We start from the raw sequence: 17762 nt of genomic DNA, 5'->3' as shown, positions 1-17762 counted from the left end.
TGTGACATGAACTTTATGGCATTTTACTTTTTTAAGGTTATACAAAACACTTGTTGCACACTGCATCTCCCTTCACCTGCTAATTTGGCACCAGCCCTAGGGTTGCGGTGCCAAGTGCTGCCTCTGTACCACCCCACGCTGGAGGCCATGGGACAGCTTATTTGTGAACAAACAAGGATACTTCTTCACTCTGAATAAAGTTGGAATCGTTTTCAGTATTAGAACCTGATTCTTGTGCGTTTAATTGTGCATAGGAATAGAAATGTCTTTTTACTAGAAAAGATCATGGATCACCCATGAAACACTGACTTCAGGTATAGAATTGTGCTAATAAGCACGGTGACATACAGAAATAGTAGACACAGTCCCTTCTCTGGTGAATTACAGTCTACTTAAGGACAAAGATCCAAGAAGAGATAAATAACCAATACAAGCAGTAGACAACTAGGACCCAAAGAAGGGGTACAAAGAGAGGATCCCATTTCCAGCTCGAATGGTCTCCTCTTAGAGATAGCTATTTTTTAAAGACAACATAGAACAGGTGTTTGTTGAGCCACCCCACCCTCCTCTCCTAGCTTGGGCCTGGCTTGTTAGAAGTCAGCTCTAAAGGTGCATGCTTGTCACAATTTGGGACATAAACCAGGCCAGTTAGAAGAACTGGCTCTTGCTTATACTGATCCAGTTCCTGGAAAAGGGCAGTAGCCTGGTCAGAAGAATGCCTTGGCTGTACATTAATCAGCTGTGCTTGCCAGGCCAAGCACTAACCCTGACCCCCAAATGTGTTGTTTTGCTCAGATTCACAGTCTGAGAATGAGGCTTCGCCAGTGAAACGGCCACGACTACTGGAGAATACTGAACGATCCGAGGAAACCAGCCGATCTAAACAGAAAAGCCGACGTCGGTGCTTCCAGTGCCAAACCAAACTGGAGCTGGTGCAGCAGGAACTGGGATCGTGCCGCTGCGGTAAGCGTCCCCCCAGTGGAGGACACAGCGTGGTAGAGGCTGCGTCCTTGGCACCCTGAGAGGCTGAGCTCCTTCATTCTTCTCCCGAGTACCTCCCTGCGAGCTATAGGTTTGGAGCTTGGGAAATCAGAGTAGAGGATTCTTATTTCTAAACACCCTTTATTTCCTCTCACACATACAGAAAAGGCAAAAAACCTCCCCAACTACTCTTACACATATTTCATTAGAGTTGCATTGTCACTGCTTACTGCTCTCAGCTTCTCCCCACTGCATATTACTGTGGTTCCTTCTCATTGATGACTTATTTAGAAGTTAACCAAACCAGTGAAATTCTGAGATATGTACCGTAAAACTCAGATATTAAATTAATTTTGAATGAGCTTCTTACTATATATAATAAATGGAAGATTTCTCCCCCATATCCCTTTTAAATTAAAGTTTGATTAGAAAATTATTTTCTTTGAACCATAATTCATTGTCAGTTAACCCCTTGAAATAGCTTTAAAGTAACCTTTTCCTTCTGTATTATCCAGTGTAATACCAACTCTTGGAATTTTTGGTGGGATGTACTTTTTAAAAACTTTATGCCTACCCACAGTGGAACAAAACTTAGAACAATCCTTCCTCTCCCTTTGACCACATACATCGTGTCACGTGGAAGCGAAATTGTGTAGCTGCATTATTTAGGCTGACTTACAGTTTTCCTGTCCCTGTTTTTATTTCTTGACTTTAGAGCACAGTATTGTGAAATTGTTCTTTGGGACAGAGCTGTCATCAGGCACACTGGCTCTAGCCTCTGAGAATCCTGTATCCTTTGTCCTTAGGAGTGAGCTTTTAGAAGCCTCCTGTTACCTCTGGGATGGCCTTAGATATCCTGTAAATACTGATGCTGGTAGTCAGGACTAGGTGGTTCTCCCAGCAGTTAGGAAGTTACAGTTGCTCAAAGCTCTTCATCTTCTGAAGAGATCGCCGTTGCTGCTCCTGTCCCTCAGTTATCTGTCCTGTTGGAAATGAGAAGGACAGGAGGGAGTTCCAGCCTCTCGTGGAAACTGAGTTGGAACTCCTTTCCTGTCATGAGTAGAAATCTGTTTGTTACACAGTCTGGTGTGTGGTACTCGGCAGTATCAGAAACATATTTATATTCAACTGCAGAAACGGTGACTAGCATGTGGAGTCCAGGTATCACTGGACAAGTTTTTATTCTTTAGCCTGGCATTTATTTATCCTATTAAATGCTTGTGTGAAAGTGTAAGGAGAGAGGTAGGATAAGACATGGGTGCAGAGGCTGTCAGCAGAATTTTCAAACCTCACTTTTGTTCCTGCGATGTGATGTGGTCCAGGTGAGCCCAGAACCTTGTTCTTAGGCTGTGTCTTGATCAACCCTGCCAGGTAATGTAAAATTCTTAACGAGGTAGTGAAGGAATACTGTGGTTAGCCAAGGAAACTCTGGGGTCTCATGGCTAACCAGCTTTGCCCATAGTGGTTTGTCTGATCTTTTGTGGTCTGCAAATTCTTGCTTTGGTCTTCACGTGGACCCCTTGGGGCTTCAGCAGTTCAGTCTGTTACCAGTGTTGTGCAGCTTCCCTGACCATTTGCCTGTTGCTTTTGTAACACAGGCCTTTGGTGATTCCTAAATTAGAATCATGGGATTTTCCTGTACCTTACATTCTTGTTTCCTTCTTGAAAGTAACTGAATCCTGGGTATTACACAACATTTGCCCTAGTGGATCAAGCAGTTGGTCCATCAAGTGTGCTGTCTCGCCTCTGGCAGTGGCTAATAACCTCCTCTCCTTGTCAGGCAAGCAGTGAGAATTCACAGTTTAGCTCTGAGAGATCCAGAGGTGTGGTAACCGAGTCTCCCAGTTTACCCTTCAGCTTTGATGCAAATCACCTAATTTCCTAAGGTCTTAAGCACCAAGCTGAAAATATCTAGAAATACATGTTGGATGACTTCATGTGCTCCTAAAGTGAAGCCAACTTGACTGGCTCTGGTAAGTGCAGATTACTCTGCTGTGCTCTTCACCTCTCAGGCAGGAGGCTGGGTTTCTAAAGTAAGTGCCTATTGGGTTTGCCATAGATGTGTATTCTCTTTAAATGATCTAACACGTGGTCCCTTGGCTTATGCCCAATTCTGAGGGTCGCCTTATAGAGAGATTTGATTTTTCTGCTGGAGAAGAGAGCCCTGAGCTTTCTGCAGTCCCACCAGATGTAGCCTTCCTAGAGAGAGCTGGGAGTTCAATTGGGCCCACTGAGAGCATTACACTTATGTCCCCAGAAAAATGACTGAGTCAACTGCCACATTTTAAAAGATGAAGGACAGTAATGGGAACACACACCTCTGGGACTGTCCCTGACAAATAGCTCTTGTGTTCCTCCTGCCTGTCTGCTTGGATCTCTAGGAAAAGGTGAGTTGTACAGTTATTTCCTTGAGGCTGCATGGAGTGCTAGGGAGACGTTTAACTGCCCTGAAAGGTTTTGGAAGACGGGAAACACAGTAATTTACTACTGTAAGTGAAGACTCAGGAAGGCGGTTTGAACTCAAACAGAACACTCTTCCACTGCAGAAAATCTTTTTTTTATATATATTCACAATCTTTTTTTCCATTCCCCTTCCACTCTATACAGGTTATTAACTGCTGACAAGAAATTCACATCTCATAAATAATGCTTAAGAGCCGTTGCTGTATAAATTGAATGTGTTACGAATTGTGATGGACCTTTTTGTAGCATTCGAGGCCTAGAGCAGGAAGAACAGAGGATGTCATTTTCATTAATTTCTAATGAGGTGCCAATTAAAGACAGGGAAGACGCTCCAAAGGGTAGAGTGGCCAAGCTCCCCTGAATCCTCCGCCTGGGGCTCTCATCCAAACACTGCCAGCAAGCCTTCTCTAAAAATTCCATTAAATCACAGTCTCATCGAGAGCACACAGACACATTCAGCTCCCCTTTGATCTTCAAAAGAGCAATTTGTAAGGCGAGTTCTGAGTCTTCTCACATAGGGAACAGCTAGAGGTGATAGGAATTGTTAATTGCCAAGACACTCCATGGGCTTTCAATAAGGAGGTGAATTTTGAAGATGAATTCTCCTCTGCCTCGCTGTGACTAGATAACCTTTAAATCAACAATACCATAGTAACACCCTTTTCCTGTGAAATCTTTCTGGGTGCCAATCAGAAAAAGCATGTGGTGAGGCTGGGATGATACCCTGCATCCTAGTGTATCTTCAGCAGTTTAACTTCTCAAGATGGAAAACAATTGCATAAAAATGGATTTATTTGTTTCATTTTCTACTCAGTAGGCAAATTGATCAGCTCGTTGTCTTTACAGGGGTCTTGTCTCTCCAAATGCCACCTGGAGGGTGTTCTTCTGAAATCTGGCCATCCTCATCCGATGTGGGCCACAGCACAGCCATGTGGATGCTGTGTTTTCTAATCAGATCTTGCATGATGCATACCACATGGCTTTTTAATCGCTATGCATTGCTTCCCAGAACCACAGAATTAATTTTTAAATACCCATCTAAGAGCTTGCATAAGTTATGGCATGTTTTCAGTTGACAGTGACTTAAACTGTAAGCTGATATGCTCCCTTTTGGGACAACAGTGCTTTTACTAACCTCTTGAGTAATCTGACTTTGTTTACTGCTTTCAAAATAAATTTTATATTCCCTTTAGAAACTCAGAGTGATGCTTTAGCTGGGACCTTTAGTTTATTGACTTAAAGTGCCTCAGTGGTCACTTCTGCCTTTTCATTCACTGTCAAGCTAAATTCAGCTAGCATTTATTGAGATGTGATTTTGCATAAAGCATTTTGCTAGGTTTTGTGGGGAATATAGGAGGTAGAATACAGAACGTAGGAGCTCATAGTTTAGGTCAGTGATTTCAGACTTAAGTGGGCCTCAGAATTGCACAGAGGGCTGTTAAAGCACAGTCTGCTGGGCCCACCCCCAGAGCTTCTGACTCAGTGGGCGATGCTGACGCTGCTGGCCTGAGGACCGTGCTTTGAGAACCACTGCTCTAGGCGCTTCCCAACCTGGGAAGCCTCTAAAGTATAGAGTGTCTGGGCCTCACACTTAACAATTAAATCAGAAAAGGTTTCTGGGCATTGTTTTTTTTCACATTTTGGAAATTAAAAGTTTGTCCTGGACCATTTGAAAGTAAGTTGCAAACATTGTGACCCTTTATCCCTATAAAATTCAATGAATGTTTCCTGAGAATAGTTATTTTATATAACCGCAGCACACTTATCAGCTTCAGTAAATTGATACTGATAAATATTTTTATCAAATCTGTTGTCCATATTCTAGCTTTGTTAGTTGATCCAGTAATATACTTCATAAAAGCATTTTCTCCCCTCTAGTACAGAATCCAGTCCATGATCAAGTGTTGAATTTAGTTGTCATGTCTCTTTAGACTCTTAAGCTGGAACATTTTCATTGCCTTTCTTTGTTTTTAATGATATTGACATCTTGAAGGCTACATTTCTCCACCCTCCTCTGCTTACCCTTCCCAACCCCCCACTTTTTAAAATAGAGCACTCCTTGTTTGGAGGTTGTCTGGTGTTTCTTCATGATTAGATTCAGGTTATGTATTCCCAGCCAGAATGCTACATGGGTGATGTTGTGTCCCCCTCAGGGTTCTTCATTGGGAGGCACGGACGTTTATCTGCCTCTCATTATTGATGTTAATTTTGCTTCATTCACCCAGTCTAGGTGTTGTCTGATGTCTCTAAAAATAGTATTTTTGCCCTTGCAACTAGTAAGCAATCTGTGGGAAACACTTGGACTATACAGATGTCCTGATCGTCATCAAAAAGGTCTCCTAGGTTTAGCATCCATTGATGATTCTTGCCTGAACCAATCTTTACTATGATGGTTGCAAAATGATGCTTTGCTAACTCCAGTCCTTCTCCTGCATTTACCATTTGCACGGAGCATTCTCCTCCCCCATTTATTTATCTCATTGGTTTGGACTCATTGGGCTCTTATATTTTTCAGTGGTTTATAATTCATTACTATACTTAATTATTTTGTTGCTCAAATTGTCTCAGATTTGGCCAGTGGAAGTTCCTTCGAGCTGAATTCTGTATTTTTGTGACATACCTCCTGTTTTGTTGTGGTTTTTTTTAATTAATTAATTTATTTACTTGTTTATTTTTGGCTGTGTTGGGTCTTCGTCGCGGTGTGCGGGCTTCTCACTGCAATGGCTTCTCTTGTTGCAGAGCACAGGCCCTAGGTACGCGGCCCTCAGCCGTTGTGGCACATGGGCCTAGCTGCTCCATGGCATGTGGGATCTTCCTGGGCCAGGGATCGAACCCGTGTCCTCTGCATTGGCAGGTGGATTCATAACCACTGTGCCACCAGGGAAGTCCCTGCCTCCCGTTTTTTAAAAAGCATTTTCTTACTCTCTGGCCTAACATGATGTGTTCTGGACGTATCTTGTACTTGCTTAGTCCTGGAATCAGCCACTTTTCCAAGGATCTCCAAGCTGATTTAAATATGCATTCAGAGTAGGAATTTGCTGGTCCTGAGTGGAAGGCAGGCACATGCATGAAATAAGTGGCATCCAGGGCAGCCTACCATAAGAGTTTTAATCAAGGTACAAGACATATGTTATAGGAATATGGGGAGGGAGAGATTAATTCCAACTGGAAGACTCTGGACAGGCTTCCACAATAGGGGCATTAAAGGAAGGGTGGGACTTAGAAGTGCAGAAAGAGGGGATGCTTGGACCAAGCTGGTGTTCTGCAGGTGACCTCTGTGCAGCCCTGTGGAGCCTTGGGGTTGACTGAGGAGAGACTGCTAGAAAAGGAGGGAAGGGATTCCAGATTCCAGGCTGTAGGGTTTGGACATTGGTTTGCAGTGAAAAGCTATCAGTGGTTTGAATGTGGTCAACACGATCTAATTTGACTTTTTTTTTTTAATTAAGCACACAGGAAAGCCCAGGAGGCTGTTGAATCTTCTTAGAGGAGCAATCTAGGGAGAATGTGAACTGATTCACAAAGTGGAAAGGAATGTGCACGTGTCACAGCCGACCCCGTCCACTACAGGGGACTGACTGAGCAGTGAACAGATAGTGATATTCTGAGGTCGAGTGTGGGGCAAGGAGCTGTGGTGATTATGAAGCATGTGGGTGACGTGAAACTACCAGGCTGGTCCATTCCACCAGCTTCAGAAACCACCACAAATAAGCCCACGTCTAGGCCTTTATTTTAAGTCTCTTCCAAGTGTGATTTAAACCTGTCAGGGACATTTGGCATTCTGTCCTATGTCTCAAAGAAAGCGAGGCTATATTTTCTTATAAAAGGTCTTATTCTGTGTACAGAGTTCTAGCCTGGATCTGTCAGAAAACCCTACTATCCATGGAAACACCTGAGATCCTTTATCATGAACAAATTGGTTTCGCCAGTTAGGTGTTATCATTACTGCCGTTGAGTATTGAGTCCATGCTCTGCAGTGTGTTATATAGAGAGTGTGGTGACCAAGATCCCAGCCCTTTAGGATCTCCTGTTGTTTTATGCTGAGTCTGGCAGTGAAAGGCTAAAGTTTTTCCAGCACTTCTGAGACAGCAGCTGGGTGTTATGTTACCTTATGGCTCAAGAGAAGGAGGTACCTGCCCACCCTCCCAAAAGCAAAAACAAAAACAACAGCAGCAACAGAAAACCTTTGATGGGAGTTACTGTATATATGAGAGCTAAGAGTAATTGAAAATCTTGAGGCAAATTGAGAAAATTTTCTCCCTTTGCTACTCTCTTCCTTTCACTCTCACTGTACTTTCACCTAAACAAGAGTATGCTTATTTGTAGTCCCCATTTAATCTTTAATGTGTAAGAGTTCTGGTCTAAAACCAAACAGATTAGTCCCTCTAAATTGCAAGTTGAGGTGTTAGAGCAAAACAAATCAAACCTTTACTGAACACTAGCTCCACATATTTGGCCCATTAGTTTACCACGTCCCAGAGATCCAAGCTACCATATGTCCTTTAACAAGGCTGTAAAGAGAGATTAGAAACATGAAGAGCTCCCCTCCCCAGCAAAGGAGCATCAAAGACCAAGCTTTTAAAATACAAAATGTGCAGAGCACATTTACTGAAGCCTGTGTCACTTCCCCACTCATACCCTACTGACAGGCAAACCAGCAGACCCTTGTCCCATGAAGTGAATATTTTCCGTCTGGATAGCAAATTTGCAACTATTTCTGTAGTCCAGTCTTAGCAATAACAACACAATAATAATTTAATCAAAACTGTTTGGATAGATTACCCTGTTTAGAATATTTCTTTATGGAGAAAAAAAAATGGCTTATTGTAAAAGGAAATGAGTTTTTTAAATTCTAAGAGTAAATAATTTCAGTTAGTTCTTTGCCTAGCCAGGTGTGTGTATATGTGCGTGTTTTTTGGATTTTTTGATATATAATTTACATACCATAAAATTCACCTGTTTTATAGTTCAGTGAGTTTTAGTAACTTTAAGTTGTACAGCCCTCACCAAATTCAAATTTTAGAATACTTCCATTACCCCAGAAAGTTCCCACGTGCCTCATTTTCAGTCAGTTACTACACTCTCCTACCCTAGCCCCAGGCAACCACTGATCTGCCTCTGTTGGTATAATTTTGCCTTTTCTAGAATTTTAGCATCAGTGGATTCAAACAGTATATATATATACAGTGTTGTGTGTCCACCATAGTATGTTGTTTTTGAGATTCATCCATTTGTTACATATCAGTAGTTCATTCCTCTTTAATGTTGAGTATTATTTCATTGTATGGATAATACCACATTTGTTTATCCATTTACCATTTTACATACATTTGGGTTGTTGCCAGTTTGGGATATTATGAGTAGAGCTGCTATAAATATTCATGCAGAAGTCTTTGTATGGATATATGTTTTAATTTCTTGGGTAAATACATAGAGGTAGAATTGCCAGGTTGAATGGTCACTTTCTAAGAAAATCCCATCAGCAGTGTATTAGGGTTCCAATTTCTCCATAATTGGCTAACATTTAATGTTGTCATTCTTTTTAACTTTAGCTATTCTAGTGGTTGTGTGGTACCATCTCACTGTCGTATGTTAATTTTCATTTCTCTAATGACCAGTGACGTTAAGCATCTTTTTCATATGCCTTTTGGCCACTCATATATCTTCTTTTCTGAAGAGTCTGTTTGTACTTCAGATATCTTGCCCATTTTAAAAAGATTTACAGAATTGCCATTTTAACAATATTCCAACCTATGAATATATGTCTCTCCTCTTACTTAAGTCTTCTTTAATTTCATAGCAGTGTTTTATATTTTTCGGTTTCCATTCTTTGTTAAATTTATTTATAAGTATTTAGTTTTTTGATGCTATTGTAAATAGAATTTTAAAATTTTATTTTCAGATTGTTCTTTGCTGCCACTTTGAAGTGCAGCCGGTTTTTGTATATGACCTTTTATCTTGCAACCTTACTAAATTCACTAGATTCCCTTAGGGTTTTCTGTATCCATGATCATGCCATCTGCAAATAAGGGCAGTTTTACCCCTTTCCAATCTGTATGCCTGTTAACTTCTTTTTCTTGTGTTACTGCACTGGCTAGGACCTCTGGCATAATGTTAAATAGAAGTGTTGAGAATCAACTTCCTTGCCTTTTCCTTGATCTTACGTAGAAAGCATTCAGTTTTTTACCGTTTATGTATGATTTGGCTGTAGATTGTGCATAGCTGTTCCCCATCCTGACAAAGTTTAATAGTTGTTACCTGTGGAATACATTGTAGGAAAACATTGGAAATGTTCAAATACATTCTCCCAAAACAGCTGATACAGCTCATGGTGAGCTACCATGTGACCTAAAAAAGGTGAACAAAGACGTGTTTTAAAGACTTCTCCTGTCCCATGCTTACGGTTGAAACACATGCCCTTTGTTCAGAGTCATAACGTGTCTGTCCAGCCATAGTGGGGAAAGCCTGTGACCTGAGGGCACTCCTCTTTTTTCAAAACCAAAATCAAAACAGACACCCAAGATGCTGTTCTGGGTTATTCTCACTTGAGATAATGAAAGCAAACCACACTGAGAAATGCTTTGTTTGAATTAAATGCTTTTACTACAATACAAAATCACAAAAAAATTGTGAGTAGATAGGTAATAGAATCACGTACCACCAAGATGAGAGGGAGCCTTAGCAATCATTTAGTCCAACGGCCCCCCCGCCATTTTTTTGTTTGTTTGTTGTAAACGAGGAAACCAAGGCCAGAAAAGTTGCCACTAGCCTCGTATCACACCTGTGTGCTAAATGTTGGTATTTCACGCAGGCTTTGATCTGAAACTCAAGGACTGCTGAAGAGTTTCTGACCAACATGACTGCTCACAGCACTGCCCACTCTCCCTCCCTCGAGCATAGCTTTCATCCCCCACTGACTACAGCTTCTTGTCACATATTCTTGTCCATCCCTGGGGGACTTCTGCTCTTATCTCCTCTGAAGTACCCAGAAGATTTCTTGGTCTTTCCTCCAGATTAATACACCTGACTCTCTTAACCTCCTCTTAGTTCAGCCTCCAGAACCTTGTTCAGGACTTGGGACTCTTACATGGACCCTTCACAGCAAAATGTCACCAAATTAGACCAGTTGTGGTAAAAATAGTATTTAGTCAAAATAACAGGATTAAAATATTTCTTTCAAAATTGATATCAAGTTGTTCACAAAGTGTTGCTAAAGAAATGTCCTTTCTTGCACCTTTTATGTGTGTAGTTAAAACTAATTTGTGTTTAGTACATTGTATGCAGATATATGCTAGTAAACACTCCCTGTCTTCATGCTAAATTCTTATGTGACTCCCTCTTGAGTAGAACTTCTTAAAAAGTGCGGGCCTCAGACCAGCATTTCAGAGTCCCTGAGTAGGTGGGGATGCGTCTTTGGAAAGCAAAAAATGCAGTTGCTCAGGCAATTCTATATACCCCAAAGTTTGATATACTGCCTATACACTTAATAGCTCATTTCTTCATAGGAAATGTAAAGGTAATTTAAGACAAAATCGAGTTACTGGAAATTTCCAATGAGGTCATGCACATCAGAGGTTTTATGTCAGATCTAGGCAACTCCATTCTCTTTCACTCAGAGATTTACATCTTCTGAGTGTTTAACACATGCCTTCCTCCACTGGTCTCCTCTCTCCTGCTAGATTCTAAAATACTCAGAGAGCAGGACCATGTGTTGTTCTATAGCTTCCCACTGCCCCTGTTAGAGTTACGTGGCCTATAGTAGGTACCCCATCTGTTATTATTTCTTGTAATAACATACAAGAAAAAAATTAGAAGTCAAGGAAATGTGGTGTTCTGGTGAGCCTGCTGGTTTTCTTTAGGGGAACGTCCTTTTGTGGTAGTGTTTGAAGGCAGGCCTAAGCAGGTGAATGGGAGAATGTCTGGCCCAGTCTCCATGGAAATTCTTCTTCTTTTTTTAAAAAATAAATTTATTTATTTATTTATTTATTTTTGGCTGTGTTGGGTTTTCGTTTCTGTGCGAGGGCTTTCTCTAGTTGCGGCGAGCGGGGGCCACTCTTCATCACAGCGCGTGGGCTTCTCATTGTCGTGGCCTCTCCTGTTGCGGAGCACAGGCTCCAGACGCGCAGGCTCAGTAGTTGTGGCGCACGGGCTTAGTTGCTCCGCGGCATGTGGGATCTTCCCGGACCAGGGCTCGAACCCGTGTCCCCTGCATTGGCAGGAGGATTCTTAACCACTGCGCCACCAGGGAAGCCCTCCATGGAAATTCTTGATGCCAACGTACATGTACAACCTGAGGGTTTCCCAATGGAATAATTGACTTAAGGAATAAGGTTTAGAGAGAAAACCTTAGCGTTATTTATTTTTACATACTTTTATCCGCCTTGAATTTTTATTGGTAGAGGGGGAAAAATCAGGTGAGACAGGTATGCTATCAGAGCAGCATTGCTTGCTTGGTCTGATTAAAATTATTTGATATGCTTTTGGTTTAATTAGATACTCAACTTTGGGGATGGGTGTATTTGCGTCTAAATAAAACCTGTGATTCATCTTGCACGTGAATAAGATGGGCTCTTTGGGCGTCACAGAGACTGCCAGGTCACAGACCTACTGTGTATAACCACAGCAGTCTCTCACTCCTGCCTAGCAAACCCATCACTCTCTGACACAGAGTCCAAGCACTTAAGGGACTGAGAAGTTATCCATCTGGTGCCAGTCCAACTCCCTGAACTGACGCTGCAGAGACTACATCAGCAGTGCCCTGCCCTGGCAGGTAATCCAGCCAGCACGTACATCTCCAGCCTGGAGGGAGTGAGGCCTGTCTTGTTGCAGGCAGCTTAGACTGACTAGGTGCTTCCTCCGTTGAACTAAAACCAGCCTCCGTATGTGACATGTTCTCATTCCTCCTCACTCTGCCCTCTGGAGAGACCTGTCACAAATCATCTTCCTCTCCTGCAAGGCTTCTCTTCACATATTTGAACACAGTGGCTTTGGCTTTCCAGTACCCCAGTTCCTTCAGTAGCACGTTCATTCACAGGGACTGAAGAATAGTGTGGGGACATCAAGGGCAGGGTGGGGTACAGGAATGCCAGACTGGGCTCAGTGCTTGTCTCCATAGTTTTCCTCATCAGAGGCCGTCACAAAATCTGGGAGTCTTTTTAATAAAACCTTTCACCTGCAGATCTCCTTGTGGGACTGCTCAAAAGTCTTCTGTGGAGTCCATGGTTGGCCTCTGTTGCTGTAGTTCTCAGAACATACTGAAATTGACTGCATGTCTGTCCTTCCTCCCAGACCATAAGCACTGGAGGACAGGGACCATATTGTGTTCTTCAGTAGCTCTCCGCCGCTGCTATATGGTACCTAGTGTGCAGTGTTGCCTGAATGAGTGAATGGGTGAACCCTGTACCACTGCAGTGATCCTCTGGGTGAAGGAAGAAGAACAGCTTTAGGGCTTCCCTGGTGGCGCAGTGGTTAAGAATCTGCCTGCCACTGCAGGGAACAAGGGTTTGAGCCCTGGTCCGAGAAGATCCCACATGCCTCAGAGCAACTAAGCCCGTGTGCCACAACTACTGAGGCTGTGCTCTAGAGCCTGTGAGCCACAACTACTGAGCCCGCGTGCTGCAACTACTGAAGCCCGCGTGCCTAGAGCCCGTGCTCTGCAATAAGAGAAGCCACTGCAAAGAGAAGCCCAAGCACCGCAACGAAGAGTAGCCCCCACTCACCACAACTAGAGAAAGCCTGCGCGCAGCAACAAAGACCCAACGCAGCCAAAAATAAATAAATAAAATAAATTTATTAATAAAAACAAAACAATAATCTTTGAAGAACAGCTTTATTGAGCACCAGCTATGTGCTGGATGCCTGCAACTGTGTTATATCATTTGACCCCTTACAAAAGCATGGTTGGACAGATGGTACTCCCTTTTTACAGAGGTGAAAACTCAAGCTTTGAAGTTAAGTAACTCAGAAATACTAGGGAGCACTTGAACCCAGGTCCGTTGAGCTGCCAGAATCCCACCACTTCTCCATGTTCCCACACTGGCCCATGGGGTGCCCTAAACAGGGAGGGTATGGCTGCAGCATGAGTTGTCTCTGTTTTCAGCTGTACAGTTCTTAGCCGTTCCTTGAGCACTTCCCCGTCTCAAGGAAACATTCATTGGTAACAATTTATGCAACCTACTCTCTGAGGACCACTGTTCCATGTGCCACTTGTTGCTCCATCTAGATGCGATGCTTCTGGAGGACAGGGTCCATGGCATTGCCCCTTTTTTGTCCCCCACTGCGCCTGGGTAATGAGAGGCACAGTGGCACTTAATTCTCATTGACGTGTTCCATTTTCTCCTGAGTGCTAATTTATGTCCTCATTTTCCTTGAAAACTTACCTCCTCCAGGATACCTTATGCAGTTGACCTCTCCTCAGTGCCCCTGATTTATTACACATAGCTGGATTGTATTGATTTTATTTGCAGTTGATTTCTTGCTTTGCTTCTTGTGTCCTTCAGCATTTTCCTCTCTGTGCGTCTCCAGCTGTCTTAAAAGCTGGGAACTAGTGACTTTTTTTTCCCCCTTCTCCTCCACCCAGCCCCTAGAATAGAGCTCTGTAAACAGTGCACAGATGACCAATAAATACTCTTGACTCCTTGAGTCTGATAGCTTCTTTCCCTTCCTGGACTGACAGCCCAACACTGGAGCTTGAATCCTTTATTTATTAGATGAGATTTCTATAGCAGCTTTCCTCTGAAGAGATCAATATCAGTGAAGTTTGTTTTTGCTTCTGGAAAGTGCTTTTAGCTAAGCAGACTGAGGTTCTGACAAGATCACATGATAGTCCTTACTCCTCAACTCTTGGCCCCTGAAGATGCAGGCTCCAGGAAAAGCCTTGCTGCTTCAAGTTTTGCTGCTTTGTTGTCGGAAATGAGCCTGAATAAGACTGTGGCAAATAGCAGCGCAGCTCTGCAGTGTTGGTTGACTTTGTAGCCAGCGTTACCAAAAGAGAACTTGCATTTGGGGGGGCGGGGCGCTGCTGTCTTTTGGAAGGCAGATACGGAGAAGGCCGCCCACTAGCCAGAGCCCCAGGCACAGTGGTGGAGGGTTGTTGGCTCTCACGCAGTGCCTGGTGTTGCTAGAACTGTTCGGCCTCTGAGGCTCCAAGTCACCCCGCCAGGGGGCTAGGTCCCTGGGACGGACCCACGAAGGGCATGAGACCCAGAGACTGAAAAGAAACAAGTGCTGGGGAGGCAGGGAGGAAGTGCTGAGAGCTGGTGGGAGAGGAGCTGTCACACTGCAGATGTGGGTGGTCAAGACTGACCGTGAGATACTGGAGCGGAGTTCAGAGGCCACAAACTGAAAAGGGTAAGTGAGTCCGCCCTATCATTTATTGGAGAAGTGCCTAAAGTAATTGGATCAGCTGGCTTGTCTAGGAAATTTCTCACCTTTCCACGTCTCCTTGTTTGTTAAGACTTAAGACGTTATTCCCATCCCTGTTCGGAGTTAGGCAGAACTCAGTAGGGAATGAAGGCATCTACTGCAGGCTTTGCAGAGAGGTGAGGGCAGCAGCATATAGAGGCTGCTTGGTGTGGATGCTCAACATCACCAAATTTGACCTGCCCTCGAGCCTGCAGTCCAGAAAACACCCTCTGCTGTCAGATCAGGAGTTAAGGCAACCAAAGTTACTGAGGCACAGAAAAGAAAAGGGAAGAGAGCAGAAGTTGAGGTGCGGTGGTATTGGAGAACCCCGGCATTGACTCATGGGGTGGTGTGAGCTTGGGAGGGGCCGCTGCTTATTTCCTCCTGTGATTTGAAAGGTGTTCTCTTCTCTGTTGTCCCCTGTGGAGTTGAGAGGTTGGGCCACCGAACTGTCTAGTTTATTTTCTACCCCAGAACAGTGCCTGGGACATGGTTGGACAGAGGGGACGACAAGAAGTGCCACTCTTTGCTTTGGGGACCTCACCAACTGCTATACGTGTAAAATGTACAGTGCCTGGTGGATACCTGGGAGACAGGTGGCCCTGGCCTGTGGGGACCTCCCCCAGTGGCTCTCTTCAGCAGCAGGCAGCCAGGCCTGCTGTAGTTATTCCAGTGAGTCCTCCAGAAAAGTACTCCGGGGCTGCGGGGAGCTGGGGGAAGTGTTCATGCAGGTGTCAGATGCTTTTCTCTAGCCAAATGTTCTGTTAGGTATCGGTCAAGATACTGCTTGTAATGCAGGAGATGGGTTGTTCTTAGGCCGTAGAGTGGGAGGTGGCAGGCAGTGGCTGCGGCCGTTGAAGACATTTGCTGTGGGTCAAGGAGGCTTAATGTAGTGACAGCCCATTTGCTCCTCAGGGAGCTGAGCGGGCCCCCCCCCCCGGACCGTCGCGAGGATGCCCGCCGTGCAGCAGCAGGCTGTTGCCCTCCAGTGGGAGACAGAAGCTCTGAGTCAGCACGTGATGGAGTTTGTGCATCCTTGTGATTAATACATAAGATGACATGTGTTCTTTAGAGCTGTGCACCTCGGTTACAGATTCACCCAGGAAGGGGGAAAGTTCCAGACTCACAGATTAAAGGGCCAGCTTTGTGTTAATTCCCTTGCATCAATTAAATTGCTCTTCCCTTGAACTGAACTGCTACCCCAGGATTAATTTTCCTTGGAATCTGGAGTAATTGACCAAAATACTAGGGTAGAATAGGAGATGAATGCAGTGGGAACCTGTGTGTTTACGTTCAGTTCTTCATTATCTGTACTCAGCACATTGTGATCATGAGTTACAGCAAAATTTTAATTCCAGGAAAGCATCTAATGCCATCTTGGACCTTTCTGGGTTGCCTCTCAAGAGTGAGCTCAGCAAATATAGGCTCATATTAATAATGGCAATAGAAAAGCATAATTAGGGAAGTAAACTTGCTACTGCAAAAAAAATTTTTAAAGTACATCCAAAGCCAAAGCCAGACAATAATCATCTTTACATTGTGCTCGCTGTACCCTGTTCACCCAGGTGGTTGGAAGTAAACTGTGTGGTGGTGGTCCTCTCCAGGAGAGGGGGCGAGGGCACAGTTACCAGCAGTAAATGTTCTTTTATTTTTTATATATTTTAAAATTTACTTTCTTCTTTCCCTCCCTTCCTCCCTTCTCTCTCTTTCTCTTTCTTTGGCTGTGTCGGGTCTTAGTTGTGGCACGCAGGATCTTCCGTTGTGGCACATGGGCTTCTCTCTAGTTGTGGCGTGTGGGTTTTCTCTCTCTAGCTTTGTCCGCAGGCTCCAGGGTACATGGATGGGCTCTGTAGTTTATGGCACGTGGCCTCCTTGAGGCGCGTGAGCTCAGTAGTTGCAGCACGTGGGCTTAGTTGCCCCATGGCATGTGGGATCTTAGTTTCCCCACCAGGGACTGAACCTGCATTGGAAGGCGGATTTTCTTTGTGTAAAGAAATTTTCTTTGTGTAAAATGTTGTGTAGCAGAAAGAAAGCCATGTGAGTAGGGGGAAGGAGCAGGGAAGGAGGGGGTGCCCAGCCTTGAAACCAGGTGAGTGAGTTGTACTGTGTAAGGTGCGAGGGGTGACAACAGCTGGAAGAGCTATCCTGGTAACAGCCAACCTTCCTTGAGTCGAGGCTTCAGCGGCTCTAGTCTTTAATGCCCGTAACAACCCCATTTATAGGAGACGCACCTGAAGGTCCGAAAGGCTCAATGGCTTAGCAGCAGCCACACGACTGTCAAAGCAGTGCAGCTGGAACACGAATCCAGTACTTGGGCTCCGGAGCACAAGATCCTCACTGAATTATCCAGAAAGAGAACTTGAGGTTCCCCTAAGGGACATGCCATAGCAGCAGGGGTGGGACTAAGCCAGAGGTTTCTCCCATTGCCAGTCTGTCATTTCTGTCCTCCCCTGTGACCCCAGCATGTGGATTGTTGAAAGGCCAGCAGAGAAAAATGGGGTAAGTATTCCTCTCTTTCCCAGGTGTTGTTCTAGAGAGACACATGGCATCTGTAGTCTGGTGTCCCCTGACGGCATTGCCACTTGGACACTCTGGACTTGGATGAACTGGCTCTTGCCAGTGTAGCCTTCAGGTGTGGCGAAACAGGCCACAGTTCTCTGGTGAGCCGTGTGTCAGGAGCCTGTCTTTAACTAAGTTGCCCCCGTGGGCCCAAGCTTTGCCCTCGGCGGCTCTTGGGTAGGATGGGTTTGGCCCTTTTTTTTGCCTCCACTGCAGCTTTGGAGTTGGTTTTCTAGGAGACCTCTCTGAGAGGAGAATCTTTTACAGGACAAGGAAATATTGAAAGAGAAGGCCAACAAATCAGGAGCCTGCGGAGAGAAGGATAAGGTCTCCCCCAAAAAAGAAGTTTCCTGCGAGTA

At 44.3% G+C, this 17762-nt stretch overlaps 1 protein-coding gene across 2 annotated transcripts in view; it reads left to right on the top strand.

Annotated features, from left to right (window-relative positions):
• Positions 1-17762, top strand: part of ZFAND3 (zinc finger AN1-type containing 3) — a 336221-nt gene that overhangs the window by 308691 nt on the left and 9768 nt on the right. For both annotated transcript variants that reach the window (XM_036869699.1, XM_036869698.1), the window contains one exon: positions 796-963. In XM_036869699.1, the coding sequence (XP_036725594.1) occupies positions 796-963 (168 nt within the window). The remainder of the gene's footprint in view (positions 1-795; positions 964-17762) is intronic.

This window comes from Balaenoptera musculus, chromosome 11 (assembly GCF_009873245.2).
Source record: "Balaenoptera musculus isolate JJ_BM4_2016_0621 chromosome 11, mBalMus1.pri.v3, whole genome shotgun sequence".
NCBI classification, from domain to species: Eukaryota; Metazoa; Chordata; class Mammalia; order Artiodactyla; family Balaenopteridae; genus Balaenoptera; species Balaenoptera musculus.
Note: the sequence above shows the minus strand (reverse complement) of the source record. Positions and strands in the feature narration are given on the sequence as shown.